Below are 21,634 nucleotides of genomic sequence, written 5' to 3'. Positions count from 1 at the left end.
CTGAATCTGACATGTTTTCTTGCTTATCTTCAGTGACCATTTTGTTTTCATAAATACATTTTAAACAAAATAAAACAGATTACATCTTTAGGATTAAGAATGTTAATATAAATATGCAGTGAAAGATGGATTGTTTAATGTGTCTCCTTGCAAATGTGGAGCAGTGGGTTCTTTAGAAGTAACATTAGGGATTTACAGTGTCTCACTGATTGGAGTGAGTCACACACAATTATCTCAGACTGTCAGAAGTTTGTTAATCAGCCTGAATTTTGCGGGAACAAGTCAAACTCAGTCTGCTGGTGTGTCAACTAACCGTCCACATGCACACAGTCTGTTTGCAGCCTCCTCTTTTGTGTGTCCTCACTTAATATCCCTCCGTCCTCTGCTTCTCACCTTCCTTTGCAGCCTCCTCGGAGGTCATCTTCTCCTTCGACGTGGGGAACGGCCCACTGCAGGTGCGAGTGGAGACGAGCGTCCCGTTGAACGACAACCGATGGCACAGTGTGCGAGCCGAGCGAAACGTGAAGGAGGCGTCACTTCGCATTGATGAGTTCCCTGCCTCCATACAGGAGGCTCCTGCTGAAGGACACATTCATCTGCAGCTCAACAGTCAGTTATTCATAGGTGAGAAGCAACAGTGTGAAAATATCAGCATTTCTAAATGGCTTCAAAATGTGAGATGAGAAAAACTTAAGGCTTTTTACTGAGTTCAGGAGTCAGACTTACTGATTAAGGCTGTAATAAGGATTAAGATTAGGCATGTTGGCACTTATACTGTTTGGACATTAGTCTTATTAGAAACAGATTGCAGGTGATAATTGGTGCCATGTCTTTTCTGGCTTTATCTCAGATTCTAGACACAAATAAGCATGCACATGTGTCCACAAGTGCACATGCACACACACACACACACGCACACACGCGCGCGCGCACACACACACACACACACACACACACACACACACACACACACACACACACACACACACACGCCCACACACGCCCACACACACAAACCTGTTCAAAAAACAGCAGGAGATTACAGTTTTCTCTCATCAAGTCAGCCTGAACCGGCAAATCCTCCGAAATTGAACATTTTCCTTGCACCCAGTAGGTTCTACAGTTTATGTATACTTTGTCATACAGGTCGTATTAGATAAAAGTTTTGATGCTGCACCACACAAGTCCTACATGCACAGCTGTTGCAGATGCATGTGTCTACTAATAGTAAACCTCAATGGCCTTTACATCACAACTGGCCCATGGTGCTTAAAAAGCAGAGCTCTTAATACTGTGTTGACTCTTTGGTCCCACATAGAAAAAAAGAAATGCTGAGTCAGTGCTTTCATTGAACAATAATTACCTTTTGATAAATAACTATGTATTATGGTGTTCTCATAGAGTGGATTATGCAGTGTTTGTGTGTGATTTTGTGATTTGTTTGCAGTTCTCTTATCCTTGATAAATCCCATGAAAAGACCAAAAACAACAGCATGTTAGCCCAGGACCCAGTTCTTTGTACTTTCAAACCTGTTTAGGTATTCAGTGCCTTAAAGGGGAAATACATTTCTGAAACAGATGGCCCACTTTGTTACTTTTTTGAAACCTCACACCCCTGGTGCTCCAGGGGGGACCTCAAGGGGGATACAGGGAACCTTGACACACTGTGGCCAGGTACTAAGCATCATGGCCAACTTCTACCTTTTGACACTCAAGCTAGTTTCTTGTCCTTTCTGTCAACCAGTAGCTGGCTGAGGCGTTCCTTGAGCTACACAGAGAGCTATTCAGAGAGTATTCACAACAAAATAGTGTATGTAGTATTCGTTAATTTAAAAAGTATAGTGGCCTTTTTCATGGCAATACAGGAATCTAGTGCCCAGTGCTGCTACGTGGCTCCATGAAGACTCTGTGTTCAACAGTGACTCTGTTTATTTAATCCAACTGCAGTTTTAACCAAAATTGTCAAAGAATTTGCAAAACAGAAACAATTATCAACTCCTACCCACTACTTTTCTGCAAATATAAGGAGTTGATTCAGCAGCAGCTGTTCATATGAGGCACCAGTCAAACTGTGAAAAAATTAGAAAATGTAATATTTCCATTTATTTCCCTTTTAACTTGAGGCTACAACCGTCATCACTCCACACAGATCTGTTTTCATCTGCTGCTATTTTTTGTCTTTCAGTGAGTTTTAAAGCACATTCGTGTTCGCCATGAATCATTTGCCCACCTAATCACATTTTGCTTTTATCAGTACCCAAGCTCTTCCACCTCAGGCCAGCATAAAAACCTTTTTGCCATATTTCAATAAATGCTTGTTAGTGGGACCAGTTTTTTTTTAATCTTTTTTGTTTTGTCATAAATTTATTGGCAATAAGAAAAATTTTGAATATAACCAGCCACATCCTTGTTTTTATTTTTGTTTACAAAGTTAATAGGCACAGTTTGAACTTCCAGTCTTTTTAGGAACACTGTCAGTGACAAATTCAAGCAATTTGGTAATAAAACACTCACTTTGAGGAACTCAAGCCTTTCATACTTTTTTTCAGTATTCATGCTGCTCTTTATTCCTCTCAACTTCATCAGTGTAAACTCTCATATCTTCACTTCCTCTCTTCTGCAGACTTTCAGAATTTTGTTTAGCCTCATGCTTATCTGTTGAAGTGTGTTAGGGGATGAAAAATTCATATTGTATTACAAGGCTTTATCCTTCTGTAAATATTATGGACTTTCATTCATTTGTAAACACACATTTTGAAAAGAAAAAAAAAAACAGCCAACAAACAATGATGTGATTAGAGAGATGCAGAGACAGAGGGGGGGCATTGATTGACTGGCTATGTTAAGCTAATAATCCTCCCTGAACAGGTAGAATGAAGTAGCCATGAGTTGTTTTCCTTGAATGGGAAGGACAGTCCTGGATGATGTTTACCACTGATGCAGAGGGATTCCTATGTTTGAATGGGAATGTGATGGGATTACGAAATAGACTGCTGTGGGAGTGGGTGCTTTTGTTTAACAGATTTACAGCAAAGCATTATGCATTCGGGTGTCTCATCGCTCCTGTTTTGGAAAGTGAAGGACCAGGTGCTGTAAAGATTATTGTTAATTTATGATCAGAATTCATATACTCCAGACTCTCTAGTGTGTCCCATTTGTAGTTTATAAAATTGCCTTGTATAACTTAATAAGACAGCATAGTCCATAGCTTATGGGTCTTCTTCTTTTCCTGTCGGCTGCTCCCTTCAGGGGTCGCCACAGCGAATCATCTGCCTGCATTTAACCCTATTCTCTGTATCCTCCTCACCCACACCAACTATCCTCATGTCCCTCTGATGTCCTCATTCCTGATCCTATCCATCTGCGTCACTCCCAGAGAGAACCTCAACATCTTCAGCTCTGCTACCTCCAGCTCTGCCTCCTGTCTTTGTCTCAGTGCCACTGTCTCTAAACCAGACAAGAACATCAGCTTTATTCCTCTGTAGTTTCCACAGCTCTGCACGTCTCCCTTGTTCTTAAAGATGGGCACCAGTACACTTCTCCTCCATTCCTCAGGCATCCTCTCATTCTCCAAGATCTTGTTAAGTAGGCCAGTCAAAACTCTACTGCCACCTCTCCTAAACACTTCCATACCTCCACAGGCACCTGTCAACACATTTCCATCCTTGTCCTTGATCACCCTAACCTGCTGCACATCCTTCCCATCTCTCTCTCTGCCTCACCAACCTGTACAAATCCTCATAGACCCTTTGTTTGGCCTTTGCCACCTCTACCTTCACTTTATGCTGCATCTCCCTGTACTCCTGTCTGTTCTCTTCTGTCCTCTCAGTGTCCCACTTCTTCTTAGCTAACCTTTCCCTCTTAACACACTCCTGAACTTCCTCATTCCACCACCAAGTCTCCTTATCTGCCTTCCTCTTTCCAGATGACACACCAAGTACCCTCCTACCTGTCTCCCTGATCACTTTAGCTGTAGCTGTCCAGTCATCTGGAAGAACCTCCTGACCTCCCAGAGCCTGTTTCAGCTCCTCCCTGAAAGCCACACAACACTCTTCCTTTTTCAACTTCCACCACTTGGTCCTCTGCTCTGCCCTTGTCCTCTTCATCTTCCTCACCACCAGAGTCATCATACACACCACCATCCTATGCTGTCTGGCTACACTCTCCCCAGCCACTGCTTTGCAGTCCCTGATCTCTTTCAGGTTGGAACATCTGCACAAGATGTAATCAACTTGTGTGCTCCTGCCTCCACTCTTATATGTCTGGTATGGAAGTCATATTTGTGATTCGCATGTTTGATTTGGCTTAGATGTTACATTGGATGTCCTTCCTGACACAACCCTCTGCATTTACCCAGACTTGGGGCCGGCACATGAAGACACTGGATTGTGCCCCCTTGTGGTTGCATTGTTAGCTTATGGGTATGAGTATGAAATTAATTAGCCATAATACTTCCTTGGGTGAATTTATGACACAAAGTTATTCTGGTTCAATTTCATTTATTACCATAGGAAAGAATCCGCACACACCTATTTTTTCTTCATTTTTCTGTAGTGGTTGTCAGTGGTAGGCTGTCGTCAGTGATCATTTATTTTGATTGATTGCATTTGATTTTTGCAGTCACAACCAGTATTTTCTAGAAATCCAATCATTTATTAAATCTTTATCAAATTGAAATTTGCCATGCCTGTGTTTCATTCAGTGCAGTCAAACTTTTCCTTATTGAGTCATTTAGAGAATGCTAAATTAAATTGCCCACTCTGTGTCACCTTGATGTTTTATCTTATGACTCGTGCTGCATAAGAATACCAGTGTCTCACAGAGGTTAATGATTTAATCATATGAAAAGCTGATCCAACCAAATACGTGAAGCGTTTCCAGACTCAAACCGTGAGAGTAATATTCTGCCAATTCCAGTCTGCTTGAACAATAACAACTGTCATGCATGGATATAAAATAAGACATTGCCAGCATGGAACTCCAGGAGAAATCTAATTGTGCCAAGTCTATACTCTGAAAAATGGTGAGGTTGCTGTATTAGAATGTTAATTGTCAGCTGAATGGAGGCATCCTCAGTCATACTCTTGCTTTTTAGTGGGGAGGAAAAATATCAGACACCAGATGGTTCATCAGTCACACAGTTAGCCAATCACCAGCCAGCACAGTGAAACCTGTAGTGTTAGTGATCAGCACCCTGCAGAGCAAACATAGCCTTCTTGTGCTGCAGTGACAGCATGTGGTTGTCAATCACAATTTACTCTTGAACGTATGACAGTTGGATGAGTTTGGGACTCTGTATGGGCTAATGTCATACCTGAGAATATTGAGTGTGACATGGAGAAAGAGAGTAGTGGTGTGTCATGTGTAGACTATTTGTTTTTGTTGACAGGAGGCACAGCATCCAGACAGAAAGGCTTTCTGGGCTGCATCCGCTCCCTACAGCTCAATGGGGTCACTCTGGACCTGGAGGAGAGGGCAAAGATCACACCTGGGGTTCAGTCTGGCTGTCCTGGCCACTGCAGCAGCTACGGCTCGCTTTGTCAGAACCAGGGTCACTGCATTGAAAAGTCCAATGGTTTCTCCTGCGACTGTGCCCACTCAGCCTACACCGGAGCCTTCTGTCATAAAGGTACAGACATTTCAATTGACAGTGGACACTTCCTGCCATATCAGTAGTACAGCTTTGCTCCATGTTTGAACAATACAACGAATCTGACCAAACCAATATCCTATTTATAAGACTATGCTTACTAGTAACACATACTATATCATATATATACTTCACACATACACACACATACTTCAATTGTAGATAAACATTAAGCAGAAATACCAGAGTCTGCCTGCAATGAGACCGATCCCATTATAGCTCGTTGGCAAAATGATACACTGGATAAAAAAACTGATAGAAGCACGGCCCAGTATCATCTTAAAGATAATGAAAATCTCTCTGACAATTTCAAATTGGCTCATTGACTTGACAATTTCATTTTCTTATGCATAGGAGATGATAGGGTCATTCACTATGAAGTTCATTATAAAGTAGTTTTATGTATAAGGAAGGCAGAGTGCGTCATGAGCTGTAAACTTCAGTTCAATTCAGTTTATTTGTATAGTGCCAAATCACAATACAGCATCTCAAGGCACAAACAAAACAGCTCCAGATATCTGTCATGAGGTAAATTTTTTAAATATATCTATCAATAAGTACTAAACAGGTTAAAGCATTTGTTTTCCAGCCTGATATGGCTGTCATAGACAGAAGAATATCACACTCAGTCACTATATGTAAAAGTCCTGTCTTTGTGACATGTATAGCAATTTCTTTAATTTCTGCAATTCCTATATGATTTTTTTTTTTTGGCTTATGTAAACTAAGGTAACCAACCATTTATTTGTTGGATCTTGAATTTTTGATTCAGGATTATAAATTACGACACCACATAGAGAAGTTCAAATTGCAGGCCTGACGTGCCTCACCACCATTGCCAATGGTTAAGGCTTATCTACTCCTTCAGACAAATGACTAGAATAAAAACCACATGGTCTATATGAAAACAGCACAGCAGACCCAATACAGCTTTACAAAACACAGTCATCATTCTGAAGTGGATCCTTCAGTCAGACAATATTAAACTGACCCTGACTGCCGGGTCACTGTCTGCACAGCTTGTTCACCTCAACATTTGAGTTCTGAATGGATCACATTGGTCCCATTATGTCCAGAACATCAAACATTCGGATTATCTTAAATGATTCTTCAAGCCTACCAGGCCACTGTGTCCACCATGTGGTGTGTCGAGGGCTTGTTGGAGAGTCAGAATAATATCAAAATTAGTACTATCAAGTACTTTGTAGTTAAACTGAAGCTTAAATTCTAAGATATTAATTTACAGTCAAAATAACTGAAAGCCACAAAGGAACAGAAGACATTATTCAACAAAAATATTCAGATTTTTTATATTTCATATCTTAGAGTTATAAAAAAAAAAAAAAATCTGAATATTTTCAATGGATAATGTCTTGACGTCTGTGCAACATCGCGTGGCGTTCGGGGACAGTACCCCTGGATTGGCAGACCGGGGTGGTTGTTCCTCTTTTTAAGAAGGGGGACCGGAGGGTGTGTTCCAACTACAGAGGGATCACACTCCTCAGCCTCCCGAGGAAGGTCTATGCCAGGGTGCTGGAGAGGAGGATCCGGCCGGTGGTCGAACCTCGGATCCAGGAGGAACAATGCGGTTTCCGTTCTGGGCGTGGAACACTGGACCAACTCTACACACTCTCGCACGTGCTCGAGGGTTCATGGGAGTTTGCCCAACCAGTCCACATGTGTTTTGTGGACTTGGAGAAAGCATTCGACCGGGTCCCCCGTGACATCCTGTGGGAGGTGCTCCAGGAGTATGGGGTCCAGGGCCCTTTGCTGGGGGCTATCCGGTCTCTGTACAAACGGAGCAGGAGCTTGGTTCGCATTGCCAGTTGTAAGTCAGACCTGTTCCCAGTACACGTTGGACTCCGGCAGGGCTGCCCTTTGTCACCGGTTCTGTTCATTACTTTTATGGACAGAATTTCTAGGCGCAGCCAGGGGCCGGAGGGAGTCCAGTTCGGGGACCACAGGATTTCATCTCTGCTTTTTGCAGATGATGTTGTCCTGTTGGCTCCATCGAGCCAGGATCTCCAGTGTGCGCTGGGGCGGTTTGCAACCGAGTTTGAAGCGGCTGGGATGAGAATCAGCACCTCCAAGTCCGAGGCCATGGTACTCAACCGGAAAAAGGTGGTTTGTCATCTCCAGGCCAGGGGAGAGATCCTGCCTCAGGTGGAGGAATTTAAGTATCTCGGGGTCTTGTTCACAAGTGAAGGAAGGACGGAACGTGAGATTGACAGACGGATCGGGGCATCGGCAGCAGTAATGCGGTTGGTGTACCGGTCCGTTGTGGTGAAGAAGGAGCTGAGCCGGAAGGCGAAGCTCTCGATTTACCGGTCAATCTACATTCCTACTCTCACCTATGGTCATGAGCTCTGGGTCATGACCGAAAGAACGAGATCGCGGATACAAGCGGCTGAAATGAGCTTCCTCTGCAGGGTGGCCGGGCGCTCCCTTAGAGATAGGGTGAGGAGCTCGGTCACCCGGGAGGAGCTCGGAGTAGAGCCGCTGCTCCTCCACATCGAGAGGAGTCAGTTGAGGTGGCTCAGGCATCTGTTTCGGATGCCTCCTGGGGAGGTGTTCTGGGCATGTCCCACCGGGAGGAGGCCCCGGGGAAGACCCAGGACACGCTGGAGGGACTATGTCTCCCGGCTGCCTTGGGAACGCCTCGGTGTCCTCCCGGAAGAGCTGGGGGAAGTGTCCAGGGAGAAGGAAGTCTGGGTATCCCTGATTCGGCTACTGCCCCCGCGACCCGGCCCCGGATAAGCAGTAGAAGATGGATGGATGGATGGATCTTAGAGTTAATAGAAGTTTGATACACATGACGTTTATACTCCTGAGTTTTGTTGACACTGGCTTTGCTTTTTTTCCTCTTCTGACCTTTTTAACATCCAATATTTAGATCAGTATTAAAAAGAAGTAGAAAATTATTACAGTTGCTGTAAATTTACTAGAATAAATAAGGAAATATTTCATGTGCTATATGTTGTGTGGTATATTTGACTCCTCAAATCAAATGAGATAATGTTGTAGACAGGGATTTGGACACAGCAGGGACCAAATCAGAGTCAGAGCTATACATCACTCAGCTTCACCACTGATACACCTCAATAATTGTCTACCTTTCAGAGGTTTCAGCCATCTTTAAGTCTACAACATCCATCACCTACATCCTCCAGGAGCCGTATGAACTGAGCAGAAACAGCAGCGCCTGGCCTTCTTCCATCTACTCCGACATGACGCTGAGAGGAGAAAACATCTCTCTGAGCTTCAGAACAAGCCAGAGTCCTGCACTGCTGCTCTACGTCAACTCTTTCTTTAGGGAATATCTGGCCCTGCTCATCAACAAACATGGTGACAAGGATGTCTTTGCTTTGTTTGATTGGTCAAATGCCATTTTGCAACCCCCCTTTCTTTTTGGACCCTACCTGAATTTACTTATGTTCAGCTACCCCCTCATCTGGGTCCAGCCTGTCAGCCTTTATTTCCCTCTTCTTCATGCAGCCAAGTTAATTGTTATGCACAGAGGAAGGTTCAAGAAAACATTTGGTGCAGTTACTGTTAAATGATAATTCTTTTTTCACTTGTGGTCTCACTTCCTCCCCAGCTCTTTCCATTTTTATAATTTATTGCCTTCAAATTTTCATCACTCACTGTAATGCGGAGCTCTACATAGCTTCATCGAGCAATGAGCAATTCCAGCATTCCTGCAAAGCATAACAAGATTTTCCATTATCCAATGAAGTTGTAAACAGAACTGAATAACATGTTATTTTTAGTTCAGGTATCAGAAATTTCTTTTGTAATTTTGAACAAAATCTATTATGAAAAAAAAAAACATCAAAGTTAAACCTTGGATGAAAATATTTACAAGTATCATTTAAGCCATTAGGAGAATTTTTTGAATATAATGTTATAAATTCTAATGTTAGAAATGTTCAACTTTTCAATAACAGAGAGAAAATCAAGTGGTAGCAGGTTTTGAATAGTGCATCAAGTCATCATCAGGGATCTGCATTCTTGCTGAAATGTCTCATTAAATCCCATAAAGTGTTTTCATTCAAAGTCCAAAAAGATTTTTGTTCATGTTTCTCTCTGTTGCTGCTGCAGAAACAGAAGCTTCAGGCGCTGCGCACAGAGAAACTTTACTAACTTGCTCACTGATAGCCTGAAACCCCGTGTTGGCCTCTCCAAGACTGTTATATTATCAAGATGTGCCATTATGTTAAGGGAATTTTTCTATTACCATGTATCTGGGGAAAAAGTGAGTTGTAATTGTGAAATAATGGATAGGGTATTAAGTATTATGCGTTTGGATTTTTAAAGATTATTTCTGTTCATCTGTGAAATTGTTTGTAGTTTTTTAGTTTGGCAGCTGGTAACTTGATGGTATCTGATGAGATTCTGTTCCTTGAAGTAGTGAATACTTGATGTCTTTAAATCTGAGCCATGAATGTGGACATTTTGGAGAGAAATGGTTTATTCTGAGCTAAACCTTATTTTTGTGCTTAACCTATACCTTCAAAACAAACTGCATCATTACAAGTTTCTCATTTTCTCTATTTCATTTCATTTCTATTTCATTTAAATATATAGAAAATGCTGGTTGTTGATGCTTGTAGTCATGTTTTATTCAGTAACATCAGTGATTTAGCAATGTCTGTCTGCCACATTTTCTGTTGGGGATAATTGTAGCTCTACTCCACTGTACCTTGTAAATGTACTTATTATCATCTGAGGTTTCAGTTATATGGATTCTCAGGCTCTATTAGAAAGAAAATACATTTTGGGGGATTGTAAATTGAATCTCTCAATAATCTTTATTAAGATATGACATGTTTGAATGACCTCTCTGACCATGTACATACTTGGATTGTAAAGTTTGTGTGTTTTTGTTTTGTGTTTGCAAAGATGAGCTGGAACTGAGATACAAGTTGCACAATGGCAGAGACATGGAGGTGTTTGTCAGCAGAGTCATGAACTTGGCTGATGGGCATCTGCACACAGTGAGCATCAGGAGATTGGCAGACACCGTCTCAGTTCAGGTACACACACATCAAATCATTCTCACATCACCACAAGCAGGGTTGTACGAAAACACTGTGGGAGGCTGATGCTCAATGTTTTATCATGAATTCAAAGTTCTGGCTGCTACTAATTTCATAATCCTTCTTCTGCTGCAAATGAATAATGTGTTATACCAAACTCAGATAAAACAGAATACAATGTGCGCAGGTGTGTCCTTAATTAACTCACGTCAACGCAAGGTAAAAGGTTACCCTGTTACTGTGCTCCATTAAAACACAAAATACAGAAACAGCTGCCAGCAATTTCAATTAATGCTATGAAAATGAGCCAAGAGATCGATAGTCATCAAATTATTATTTCATCATCATATTAATCAAAATAATATAACAAGCAGATCTGTCCCCTTCACAGGATCTGGTGGATATTTTGCCCAATATGATCACAAAGGTGATTTTGGAAATCCTGTAGAATGAAATTCAAAAATGCTTCTTTTATGTTCGAGCTACTTTCTGTGTGTTCTCTTTGTTTTCTCCGTTTGCTGTGGCTGCATTTTAGTCTCAAGTTGATCAACATTAGCAGATGTCTTATTGATAAATGATTCACTAAAGCCCAAATTTCTGTGTTTGCAAGCAATACATCACACCCTTTCTGTGTATCTTTGAGGCATTTACCACCTGAGGAACTGCTCCACTTTGACTTGTCTGTTTGGCTGCTGTAAAACTGTAGCATTTCACAGGTCTTAGTTTCTAGTTATTCAGTTCCACAGCTGAACTTCATATGTCAAATATGAAGGCCAAACTGAGGTCAAGATTTCATGTACATTTCTCACTTCTCAGCAGCCATTACAGCTATAGCGTGTATTATCTTTCAGATTGACCATAATGCCAGAGAGGACTTCAACTTGACATCTGACGTGGAATTCAACAGCATCAAATCAATCATTCTGGGCAGAGTACAGGGTGAGTAGGGCTCTGTCAGTGCAGACTCCAGCACTTAGACACACTCATTTGAATAACAGCACCACTATGTTTGGCCTGATGCAAAAAAACGTAGCTCTGGAGCGTTACGCTGTTCTCTGTTTATCATGTTGGGTGGTCCAGAGGGAAAGCTGCAGTCTGAGTAACAGCTGTGGTGCTTTTAAAAACAAGTTGACATCCATATTCAGGTGGTCACAAAGAGAGCACTTTACTGTAGAGATGCAAAATGGGAACAACCTTAGTAAAGGTGCAGCCATCCACTGAAGTTGCTGTTATGTAGCATTAGGTACATGTTCGAGCCACATGGGTACATACAGTATCTGTGTAAATAACATTGTTTCTTCACAAATGTTTTCGTTCAAACAATGCAGTATACGTTGAACTTTTATCTGTCATTGAAATGTGTGTAATACATTCTTTCTGTCTGTCTGACAGAGTGGGGCCTCAGACACCTGTAATGATAATAACTTCAGAAAAGGTCCTTCACTCTGTATGTTAATAAGGCAAGATTGAAAGGAACAAATTACTTAGAAGATTGGAGTCAGCACCCTGTGATTCAGCATGACAACCAATAAGTCTCAGCTGCTGAGGGTGGGATCAAACTAACCCACAGACAGTACAGTTCAACCTTTATTTGCATGACAGGACATTGTACAATATTTGGAATCACTCATGTTGTCCTCAACAGGATGATCTGGCTGCTCCAGGCTTCTATGAAATGGGAAGGACTTTGTCAGAGAATTTGTATTTTATTTATTATTTATTTTTGGATTCCACCCTCTGTGACAAACAGGAAATTGCTGTGATAAAGGTGGAGCTGAGATTGAGTTGGATTTCAAAAGAGGTTCTCAATTACAAATTAAGTGAAATTTATAAAACGATTTGTAAATAAATCCCATTTCTGAAAACACATAGGTTAGGGTCATTGTATCAGCAGTGTTGTTCATGAACACAGTAAAAGAGCACTGTTCATTGAACTTAATTCAAAGCTTTGAGCTGATAATTAATTAATGTGTGGGAACAGAACTTGAGTTAGCACAACACCTTGGATAATTAATTAACCCTGACCCTAAAACAGGATCTACTTGACACACAGGGTTACAGCAATCTTGTTGTAGCTAACCTCTTGATATCCCATCTGCAATACTATATAGTGCTTTAATTATATTTCCCTCAGAGACTATTTTTAGATTAGTTTGTTTACTTTGTGATATAGAGCAAAACATGCACTTATAGAAGTGCAGTCACATTTTGCATTTACAGGAGCCTATTTTCATTCTCCATATTTTTTTATTCAGTGTGTGACAGCAGTGATCACATTCAGTATATAATTTTTTTTTTTTTTGTAACTTAAAGTGGTCGTCACTGTCAATACTGTGAGGAAACACACACACACAATCAAAATGGACCAATCACAGTTGTTCTGCTTTTCATCTGGTGTTACAGTACTAGACAGACAGATAGATGGATGGATGAACGGACAGACAGACAGACAGTAGAGTGATTATGTATTACTGAAACGATCACATGATGCTGGTGCTGTTGTTAGCTCATTACTGTTGTTGTTATTTTGGTGATCCAGGCCATGTTAAAATGTGACCCAGCATCCCCTCTGCTGAGCCAGAGAATCCAGTCGCTCATATCAGTATCAGAGACGCAGAGTTGATATACTGTCACTCCCTGCCAGTCTTGTCATCCATCAGCCTAACTAATGGGCCAGGAAAGAATGGAGAGACTGAGATACTCACAATGGGAGACAGGGGAGTGTGATATATAGAGAGAGTGAAATAATGATATACTGAGAATTGAAGGTAAAGGGCAGCAGCTGGTGGAGGTGGACAATAATCTTCAGTTCATGGATACAAGGCCACTGCTGTCAATGTTTGGATTTGACGGCCCGAACATCCAGAGTCCTTTTAGCACCTGGTAATGCTGACAATTTGTTTTTGTAAATAATAATAGAAAATGTACCAGAACAATTCATATTCTTTTCATATTGTTCTTATTTACATATTGTATGTTTTAAGACATCTTCACATTCTGTCATCACATGTCCCTAATTTTAGTGGTTTAGTTCCAGATTTTTGGCTTTTGTTTATTGTATATTCTTGGATATTCATTCATCAGAAAGATGATGTTTCCTGCACATGATCGAAGGAAGATGTTTATTCTAGTAGACCTATTTTATGGACAAGGCAGCTGGCATCAATAATAATAATAATCTTTTAATATAAAGGAGATTATTCTGAAATGAGTCATGTACTTTTAGTTTGGTATAATTTGGTGCTAAAACTTTTGAATCTATGGCTTTTATTTGTAAGAATATTTCTTCACTTTGATATTGATATTTTTAACAAACTAAAACTTTAACTCTAACGTCTCTTAATACGACTCGTTAAATATACACACATTCATACTCTATTCTTAAAAATAGCTCATTAATTAGAAATGTGAAATATAGGTAGAGAAAAAGTTTAAAAAAAAAAAAAAACATGCTTTTCCATCACCAGACTGCTTAACTTGTTTCATTCTTAAGTTTTTCTCCATTCTCAATCATTGAGACTGGCCCATCTTTCAGGCCAGTCTATAGATATGCAGCGTTGCAAAATTTATGATTCAAACTCATTTATCTCCCATTGCTCAAAGGATTACATTCAGTGTGCAACTCACTCAAAGTCTGATGAAATATACCGCTGATAAACAGCCTTCTCCAGCCACTTCACTCTGCAGTGTCCTGTTTACGCTGTGAAAAGTTGTTTCTCTCTGGTAATAACTTAAATGAATGGCAATGATATGCTGTGTGATCAAATTGCACTGCAGGAATAATTGTGGTTCCTGCTGACATTGATAGCTACGGAAGATTTTATGTAGCACCTGCTGTCACAGTGATACTGTGAGTATGTTAGACACAAGTGAGACTCATTTTGTTTATATTTATGTTTTTTGTACACTGTTTAGTTCTGCTTTGAGGTAAATCTTTGAGTGACACTGAATTTTTTAGCAGTCTGTCAGTTTTCTGCTCTTTGTATTAGGTGTTTTGAAAAATAATGGCCCAGTTTCTTTAATGGCACTGTAGCTATCCTGCTGTCTTGGTTGACCTCCTTGGATCTCTTCATCAAGCAACATTAAACCTACAGTTGTATACAAGAAATATAATAATCATAAATGGCATATTACCATGAAATGTGTTTGGTTATGTCTTTCTCCAAAGGGAATAAATCATTTTGATTGTAATGACTGCATAGCCATTCTCCTAACACTACAATAAGGTTTGACTCTAAGAATGGAAAAGTAGTTTTTACTGTATAGAATTTGTTTCACTTTCATAGTTTAGGTTTTAGTGGAGATTTTAAATTCACTAGTGGTTTCATCAAGTTAAATGTAATATTTATTACAGGTGAAACGTTAGATGGCGTTGGCAAATCTTTCTGTTCAACCAGTGTCTCTGTGTTTTTCCCTGTGTGTCCAGAGTCTGATGAGCTGGATGCAGAGCTGGACGGGTTGGCCTCTCTGGGCTTCACTGGCTGTCTGTCAGCTGTTCGCTTTAATGCCATCAGTCCTCTGAAAGCTGCTCTGCTTCACCCTGACAGCGCCGTTATTGTCACTGGCCCACTGGTCCAGTCGAGCTGTGGTTCCTCTGCTCCAGCCAATCCATATGCAGCAGAAACCACACACTCTTTATCAGGTACAAGGAGCAGACTCAGCCCTTAAATGTCATCAATTATATTTGTATATGTATGTATCATTGGTTAGCCACCCCACCCTTCTCCCAGTGTGGGAATCTATTGGATATGGCTTTAATATTAATCCTAGGGCTGTTTATTAATGTGTTTTAATGGGTTCATTAACCATCCTCTTGGGTAAACAGACAGAATGATAGTCCTACGACAGACGAGATCAGTTAAACTACTCAAGTCCTTTGAGGCAGTGCTGAGGCTTTCAACAAGCCCTGTCTGCTCTGACTAATGGTTCTCACACTGACTCTCCCTTTTCTCATCTGTCCACATCTTCGATTTTAAAATTCCTACTTTTTCTCTCTACTTTCTCTTCTGCATCTTTATTTGTATTTCTGTTGATCCTTTGGCTTCTGGACTCCTTTTCAACTTTTTGTTCCTTCATTTTTTTTTCTTTTTGTCTCTACAGATGAACCTGGTTCAGTGGATCCAGGTCAACCTTTAGTCAATGCTGTCAGGAGCGACTCTGCTCTGATTGGAGGTAATGCAATCCATCTTAGCAGGAATAACAATTCACAGAAATGTGTAATAATATACAATAACAATAGCCCTAAAATGTCATATTGGCAAAGATGCAGTTAAACATTACATATACAAATATTTTAGCATTTGACAAGGAATAACCAAAGGAGATTAGATTGGAAGAATAAAATTTAGTTGTTCTTTTTTTTATTATTATTATTTTGGAAGAAAGGCAAGTTTTGATCTTGGAAGCTTAAGGGAAAAAAAAGCAGCAGTGAGAATTAGTGTCATATGCATTTAAGCTGATATACACTTTAAAGTTCTCTTTCCATTTGAAACTACTTTAACAGCTGAGTTTGTTTACAGCCAAAACACAACTTTGCAAAAATCCCTGATGCTCTTTGTTACAAATTAACAATCTGCACAATCCTTTTTAAAGGAATGGAACTGATAAGAGGAGGTTGTGTATCAGTTATTTTATGTTATCTTTTGACACTTTTGTGGTGTTCTATTTTATATTTAGATGAAAATGTCAGCAGGGTTAAAAGTGACAAAACCCATATTGTGCCACAACAACATTCAGTTATCAGCGCTGTTCAGACAATGCTACTGGGTGCATTAATTAACACGAAAAACAGAATAGAAATAGTCTGATTTAATCTTCAGATGTTGGCTTTTACATATAAATGACATTTTTCAAAATATCCAGTTTGCAGAATAAAAGGACAACAATTATAGAATACTTAATTACACACAGTCTGAGCTGAAAAACCCCTGTCTCAAAACACATTGCAGAAATGTAGCTAAACGTCACACTTGTCTGGGGAGTATGATGTTATTTTATTTCATTTTATTTTCATTTTTTACAAGAATAGCTTGTTCTCGTTTTCAAATAAACATCAACTGCTGCTGCACAGTGCTACTAGAGGTCGTCTTTACCACAAGACATGAGAATAGTATCAATATTAGTAGTAATTCTTGGCAAGAATCTAAGCAGCTTTTCCAAAAGAAACTATTTCTGAAGAAATTAGGTCACTGCAAAAAGTGAACACTAACTGGTTTTTTATGTTCATGGATATGCTCTGTCTTTTTAAGGGGTGATCGCTGTGGTGATCTTTGTCATTGTATGTGCACTGGCAATAATGGCCAGATACATCTGCAGCAGGAAAGGGACATATCAAAACCAGGAAGTCAAAGCAGCACAACCTGAAGATGGCCCTGAGTTTCCCTTCAGCAGTGAGGCAGATTGTCAGAGCGCTCCCAATGAAAACCAGAAGGAGTATTTCATTTAGCAGGAGTCCTGACCTCTCACTGACCTGACAGGACACAGTGGGATGACTTAAAATGTGCTCAGTGCTTTACAAGGCATATAGCCCCTCAGCCACTGGTCCCAGTGCACAAAGAAGATGTGGAGAAACTGAACAATTCCTGATTTTATTTATGTCCTTCTTTTTGTAAATATTGTACTCTTTGCTAAAACTTGACAAATGTGTCCCATTATAAACGTTGCTGCTGCTTTTCTTTTGAGGATGTAAATATTAAAGAATGTACAGTAAATGTTGATTTGTGTGCTTTAAGGTGTTTTCAAAGAGGCAGCAGTTGCGATTGTGACCGCCTGGCAACACTGGTATTCACTGTTTAAAGCTGGCAATAGCTGGGTGCATGCCACTCCAGCTGCAGCAGCAGCAGCAGCAGCAGTGAGGGGCCATGCATGTTAGAGAGATCAGCAGCTGCCCTCACTTCTCTTTGCTGCTGCCACCAACCACTGAAACAAGAGGAGGCGACAGCAGCAACCCTCCCTGTCTGAAAGCACCTTAACAATATCTTTCTCTGCCACACTGACATATTATTTAAGACGTGATGGTTAAAACACGACTTTGTTCCAGTTAAACTAGACTTTTGGACTTGATTTATAAGAAGTACTTTTTCTACAAGAATGAAGAACCTTTCGTCAAATATGAGTCAAATTTGAGTGGAGGATTGACATGCATATTTCATCTAGAAAAGCTCAGCCAAGGCGCCCAGAAGTTTCGAGACTCATAAAAAACTGAGTCTCAAAACTAAAAGCCATCTATCTACCCGAACTGGATCTCAATACCTGCTGTATCTATGAATATAAAATCAAAGTCACTCTTCCACACGCACTTCATGTGATAGTCTGAAACCTTTTATGTTTCTCCTCACTGTTTCCTTTATATTATGAGCAAAATAAAGCTTTACATTGAGACCAAGGTTTTTTTTTTTTTTACTTTTACTTTTACTTTCTGTCTATGTCACCTGCTGAGAGCAGTCGACATCAGAAATCTCAAAGTAAGTGGCACAGGCTATAAAAACACAGAGAGGCTGTCACCTTCTTCACTCTGCAGACATTTAATGCATTTTTGCTGAAGCACTAATCTGTGTTTGTCTGAAAGGTAGACTAAGAGATCATCAGAACAGGAAATGGAATTGAAAAGAAGCTGACAGTGAGATATAAATGATGCAATGAAAGCCAGCCATCCAAGCACTGTTGGATATTTATACTTTACTGTCTTGGAAAAAAGGCAGAAGCTGTAGAAAAACAATGTTTTTTTTTATTTCATTTCATTATGGTGTAATGTTTTATGACTTATCTTATTGTGGCTGAGTTGAGTATTGGTTCTTTGTGTCTCATATACAGCTCTGTCATTTTCATATAAACAAATGTCTCTTTTGACATTATTTAGCACAGTATAATCCCACACAATAATGATAAACAGCTCATGAAAGAATTTATATTGGCTCCTTTAAACGCCTGCTGTCTGGAAACTCTTCCCTGCCATGAAAATAAAGAGCTGCATTTCTCTTTTCCTAGTCGCTTGGTAGTTATCAAATGCTGCTGTGCTCAAACTGAGAAAAGAGCACAGCTGTTTACAGACCCAAATTTAATAAGAGACATTCCAGTGAGGAAAAGAGATAACTAGAGATAGTGTTTGATAGGAAATTTATAGCAGCATCACTAGAGCAATGGCTGTTTAGCACCAAACACATCACCTAACTCAACTAACTCACCTGACTTTGTTGAGTTAGCTGTCAACCCTCATCAGTACTGAATAATCTGAACATTTGTGGTTTGGTACTTTCTTTGAGTACAGGCTCTATTTTTTCTGGCCAATCGTTATCCTGGCCAGTGTGAACCTGGAAAGGCTGTTGCATATGGACACTGACATGCTACAGTAGTTTACTCATCCAATCTAAAATCCACTTTAAAAAAGCAAACGTTTGTCCATCAATAATTTCCAGAGCAGAAATATGGAACCACGTCAGAGTAATTTTATTTGGACAGAATTCCTCTTGTGGAATTGATTGTTGCTTGTAGACAGTGGTACATTTGGAGATGCTACATCAGTAAATTAAAGTACAGAACAGTGACTTTCCACTCGAAAATCCCTGTTACAGCGACTGTGTTTATATGCATAGTTTAATGCATTTGCCCTCATCACAATTATGTAAACTGCAGCTACGATCAAATAGTCACAGAATGTTTTGTGCCTGATCAACACATAAAGAATACAAGATTCTCAGTAGAGTATGACAAGTTATTCTAAGCTCTCACTCTGTGCATGTTATCACAACCTCACAGTCATATGTCAACAGCCAGGACAGGGATAAGGGAGCAATTTTATATCTGCACTGGCTTTTGAGCAGCCACTTTCTGCACATTTAAAGACTCATGCCCATCACTTTATTGTGTTGACGATCACTGGGTTGGAATAAAAATGAAACTGCAACTTCAATAATGTAGTAAATAAACACTGTATTTGTGAATAACTGTAGCATTAGTGACAATAAGTGAGTTGCTTTGGATCAATTTGAGGTTTTCCTTATTAGGATAAACTCCTGTACCATAATAATAAACATTATTTTTCAAGAAATGAGTTTTTTAAGACAACAATACAAAGTACAATATGTAGTTTAAAACAACACATGATGAGGCAGATTGAAATGTTAGGAAATTAAGATTCCCCAGCTCAGTAACAGACTGTATGTATTTCACAGTTCACATATAAAACAAAGCAATGGTGCTAAAAACATGCAGGTCCAGTATAAAGTATGTCCTGTAATAGCTGTTTGTCATTACTGTGGGTCCGATTGTTGAAAGCAGCTCAGAGGGTCTGAGTGAGGAGTCTGCTGAGGGGCTTGGTCTTTGCTAATAAATTTCCTCCTGGGCCAAACAGAGTAAATAAGATGGTATGAGGTGTAATAATAATTAACTGCTACATGTCTATCTCTCTGGGTGCTTGCAGAGTCTCTCTGTCTCTAACCAGATTGAAGCGATATGCAGCTTTTTATCAGTATTAGACTGCTGGTGAAACCCATTAAGACTGACAGGACTGCTAGCAGATGAAATTCTTAAGTCTTCTTTGTGTATCTGTAGTGTTTTCTAATCCGCATGTTGTCAATATTTACATCTATTTAAAATAAGTCACTTTACATTTGAACCTGCCTTTATGGTGGATTTACTAACAATAATCACTACTGAACTTAAAGTAACTTTCATCAGCTGTTTGTCAATTCAAGTCCTGTTATAGAAATAAAGATCATATCTGCAGCAGAAAATGAAGTAGAAAAACAGCGTTTAGAGAGAGCTGAGGTCTTTTGTTTTCCTGTTTAATGAAGCTGGAATACAGCAACCCTTCCCCTTTCAAGAGCAAATGAAATTAACATACATTTACATCACACATTGCTGTTCCTCCTAAACTTGTGAAGCCAGGGTTCCTTTATGCACTACATGACATTGTTGTCTATTAATATGCTTCTGTCTACTGAATGCAGATAAATAAAGGTAACTAAGTGAGTAAAACTGAAACACGCAGGAGCTGGAAACAGCAAAGTAAAATGTTTATGACAATTTGTTTCCACATTCCAAAACTTGGAGGTTAAAGACAGATTCAGAAAAACCTTTGACTTTGGAAATAAAGCACCATTTTCCAGGGGATTTCTTTTGAATTCATTCAAATCTAAATTGAAATATTAAAAGTGCTTAAAAAGTGAGAATATCTTCCCAGAAAAGCAGGAAATATATCCCAATCATTTGAATTGTTTACAACACCATAAAAAAAATAGTGTGAATGTGTAATCATTTCCAAGTTTTTACATGACATATCAGAATGAGTCAATTATCACTGTGTCATCTATAGATCGAATTTGCATTTTCAAACCAGACTAAACATGGTGCAGGTAATTTCAGCCACATTCTATGGGCTGTTGTTCAACAACATCCCAATTTTACGCAGAATCAGAAAGAACTTGTACTCGTAAGAAGAGAAAAACTGGCTTGAGGCAATATGGAAGGCAGTGCACAGCTCACTCACACAGCTGTCTTCACTCATTCTGATTAGACCTGTGTTCAGGCTGAAGTTGGCTGTAGCTCCACTGGAGTCCTGACAAGAGTTCTAATTAGCCAAAGTAAGTGCAAACACCTGTGAGAATGAATTAAAGGTACTTTTAAATCCAACTATTCTTTCTCTTAGCAGTTAGTTTCATTTGATCATACCACTTTACATACCCTACTTCTCACTTTCATTGAATTTGTTGTGCAGTGTTTTCACTTTCAATGCTTCCAATAAAACCTTTAATGTCATCTTCTGTTGGAAGTGTCTTCAGTTTGCTGTGGTTAGCTGTTTGTTTGAGATAATATGACAATGTACAAAAACATCAGTATAGATTTGCCAGCCACTGGAGAAAGTGTTAGATGTTTTAAATCAGAGCACCAGGACAGACTGTCAAAAATTGATTTATCATTTTATGTTTTGTTTCAGTCTGAAGTGATG

General features: G+C 39.7%; 1 protein-coding gene across 1 annotated transcript in view; it reads left to right on the top strand.

Annotated features, from left to right (window-relative positions):
* LOC113139979 (contactin-associated protein-like 4) overlaps positions 1 to 17,526 on the top strand; it is a 74,770-nt gene extending 57,244 nt beyond the window's left edge. The window contains exons 18-25 of the mRNA XM_026323652.1: positions 406 to 624; positions 5,390 to 5,629; positions 8,771 to 8,995; positions 10,553 to 10,686; positions 11,541 to 11,628; positions 15,116 to 15,331; positions 15,790 to 15,861; positions 16,938 to 17,526. Of these exons, the coding sequence (XP_026179437.1) occupies positions 406 to 624; positions 5,390 to 5,629; positions 8,771 to 8,995; positions 10,553 to 10,686; positions 11,541 to 11,628; positions 15,116 to 15,331; positions 15,790 to 15,861; positions 16,938 to 17,134 (1,391 nt within the window). The 3' untranslated portion in view covers positions 17,135 to 17,526. The remainder of the gene's footprint in view (positions 1 to 405; positions 625 to 5,389; positions 5,630 to 8,770; positions 8,996 to 10,552; positions 10,687 to 11,540; positions 11,629 to 15,115; positions 15,332 to 15,789; positions 15,862 to 16,937) is intronic.
* Positions 17,527 to 21,634: the final 4,108 nt, after the last annotated feature.

The sequence above is a fragment of the Mastacembelus armatus genome, chromosome 4 (assembly GCF_900324485.2).
Source record: "Mastacembelus armatus chromosome 4, fMasArm1.2, whole genome shotgun sequence".
Lineage (NCBI taxonomy): Eukaryota > Metazoa > Chordata > Actinopteri > Synbranchiformes > Mastacembelidae > Mastacembelus > Mastacembelus armatus.
Note: the sequence above shows the minus strand (reverse complement) of the source record. Positions and strands in the feature narration are given on the sequence as shown.